This window comes from Mesitornis unicolor, unplaced genomic scaffold (assembly GCF_000695765.1).
Source record: "Mesitornis unicolor isolate BGI_N332 unplaced genomic scaffold, ASM69576v1 scaffold5771, whole genome shotgun sequence".
Lineage (NCBI taxonomy): Eukaryota > Metazoa > Chordata > Aves > Mesitornithiformes > Mesitornithidae > Mesitornis > Mesitornis unicolor.
The window spans coordinates 1-1,726 of record NW_010163009.1 but is presented as its reverse complement, the minus strand read 5'-3'; the positions used below and the strand labels follow the sequence as shown (position 1 = coordinate 1,726).

The following is a 1,726-nucleotide window of genomic DNA, read 5'->3' as shown; positions in this document are numbered from 1 at the left end:
TTAAAGGTTCACATCAAAGTCACTGCAGTCAGGATGAGCATTTCAAGTCAGAAATACCTGTTTCAACTAGAAACCGGGTGTTTGCTATTATATACCAAAAAAGGCACAAAATAACCGTATCAAACTCTTTCATTAGACAACCCCCCAGCCCCACCTCTGCAACAGCACATTAAAAAAATTATTTCCAACAGCACTAAATGAGCACCACATAACGTGAAAGACACAGGCTCAGAATTCAAAGTCCTCGTCAGCCATGGCAATTGCCCAGGCAAACTTCTCCCTCTGAGTCTTGTTGTAGATCTTCTCGATGGGCACGCCGAACTTCTTGCACCTGTACAGACCACAAGATAGCGGTGAGGATGTGCTACCCATCCCAGTCTACTCCCATCACAGCGGTCCTCTCCGCTCAGGGTGCAGCAGCTTTCACCCACACAAACTCCTTAGCCACAAGCTCCTTAAGAAATTAACTGCGTGCCACTGCCAACCAAGACATGCAAAGTGACCCCTTCTTGCCCTCAACCCATCCTGCGAACAGTTATTTGCAGCTAAGGAAGCCTTAGCTTTGAATTTTGCTAGCCTCCTCCAGGTGGCCAAGAAGGCCAACAGCATCCTGGCTTGTATCAGGAAAAGTGTGGCCAGCAGGAGCAGGGAAGTGATCTTTCTCCTGTACTCTGATGAGGCTGCACCTCAAATACTTTGTGCAGTTTGGGGCCCCTCACTACAAAAAGGACATTGAGAGGCTGGAGTGTGGCCAGAGAAGGGCAACGAAGCTGGTGAAGGGTTTATAGCACAAGAATTGTGAGGAGCTGAGAGAGCTGGGGTTTTTTAGTTCACAGAAAAGGAGACTGAGGGGAGACCTTACTGCACTCTACAACTACCTGAAATGAGGTTGTAGCAAGGTGGGGATCAGCCTCTTTTCATCATAGCTAGCGATAGGACAAGGGGTAATGGCCTCAAGTTGTGCCAGGGGAGGTTTAGGTTCATTATTAGGAGGAATTTCTTTACTGTAAAGGTTGTCAAGCACTGGAAGGGGCTGCCCAGGGAGGTGGTGGAGTCCCCATCTGTGAAGGTGTTTAAAAGATGGGTAGATGTTGTGCATGGTCTAGTGGCAGACATAGGGCTGGATCGATGGCTGGACTCGATGATAATAAAGGTCTTTTCCAACCAAAACCATTCTATGATTCTCAGGGCAGAAATAAAGTTTATTCTTTCCTCCAAAAGGCTCAGACGCGTGTTTATCCCCCCTCCCCAGGCAGTGCTAGGTGATCTGCACGTCGCTGAAGGAACATTTGCCCTGTAGCATGCCCAAGACTTACCAAGCTATACTAATCCTGGGGTCCAGGTAATTCAGCTTGGATGTGCCCAGAGCTATCTGCTTGTTCTCCTCCTTGTCTGTGGCTTGAACATTCAACTTGGCCAACTGCTCTTCTAGACGCTTCAGCTGCTTTTTTTTCTTCTCCACATTACTGAGGGCAGAGGAAGAGCAACACAGGCAGCACGGTAAAGGGGAAGAAGTGAAATACAGAGCAGTTCTGCTGCCTTCTGGGAAAATGATAGAAAGCCAACAAGCTTCAGGTCAGAACAACCTCTACACTTACCTTACATCCTATAAGGCCTGAGCCTAGAGATACTTCAGAATGGCAAAGTGGAAGGTGCCATTCAGCACTAACGCATTTTCCAAATACACTTACCTCATAAGACACTTTTAAAAATATAATTATTATTA

At 47.0% G+C, this 1,726-nt stretch overlaps 1 protein-coding gene across 1 annotated transcript; it reads right to left on the bottom strand.

Moving 5' to 3' along the window:
• Window positions 1-228: 228 nt before the first annotated feature.
• Window positions 229-1,466, bottom strand: LOC104547924 (DNA topoisomerase I, mitochondrial-like; the record flags this gene model as incomplete). Its single annotated transcript, XM_010193796.1, has 2 exons — window positions 229-331; window positions 1,317-1,466. Coding segments are annotated over 2 exons (253 nt in total), but the record flags the coding sequence as incomplete, so codon positions are not given.
• Between the last annotated feature and the right edge of the window lie 260 nt (window positions 1,467-1,726).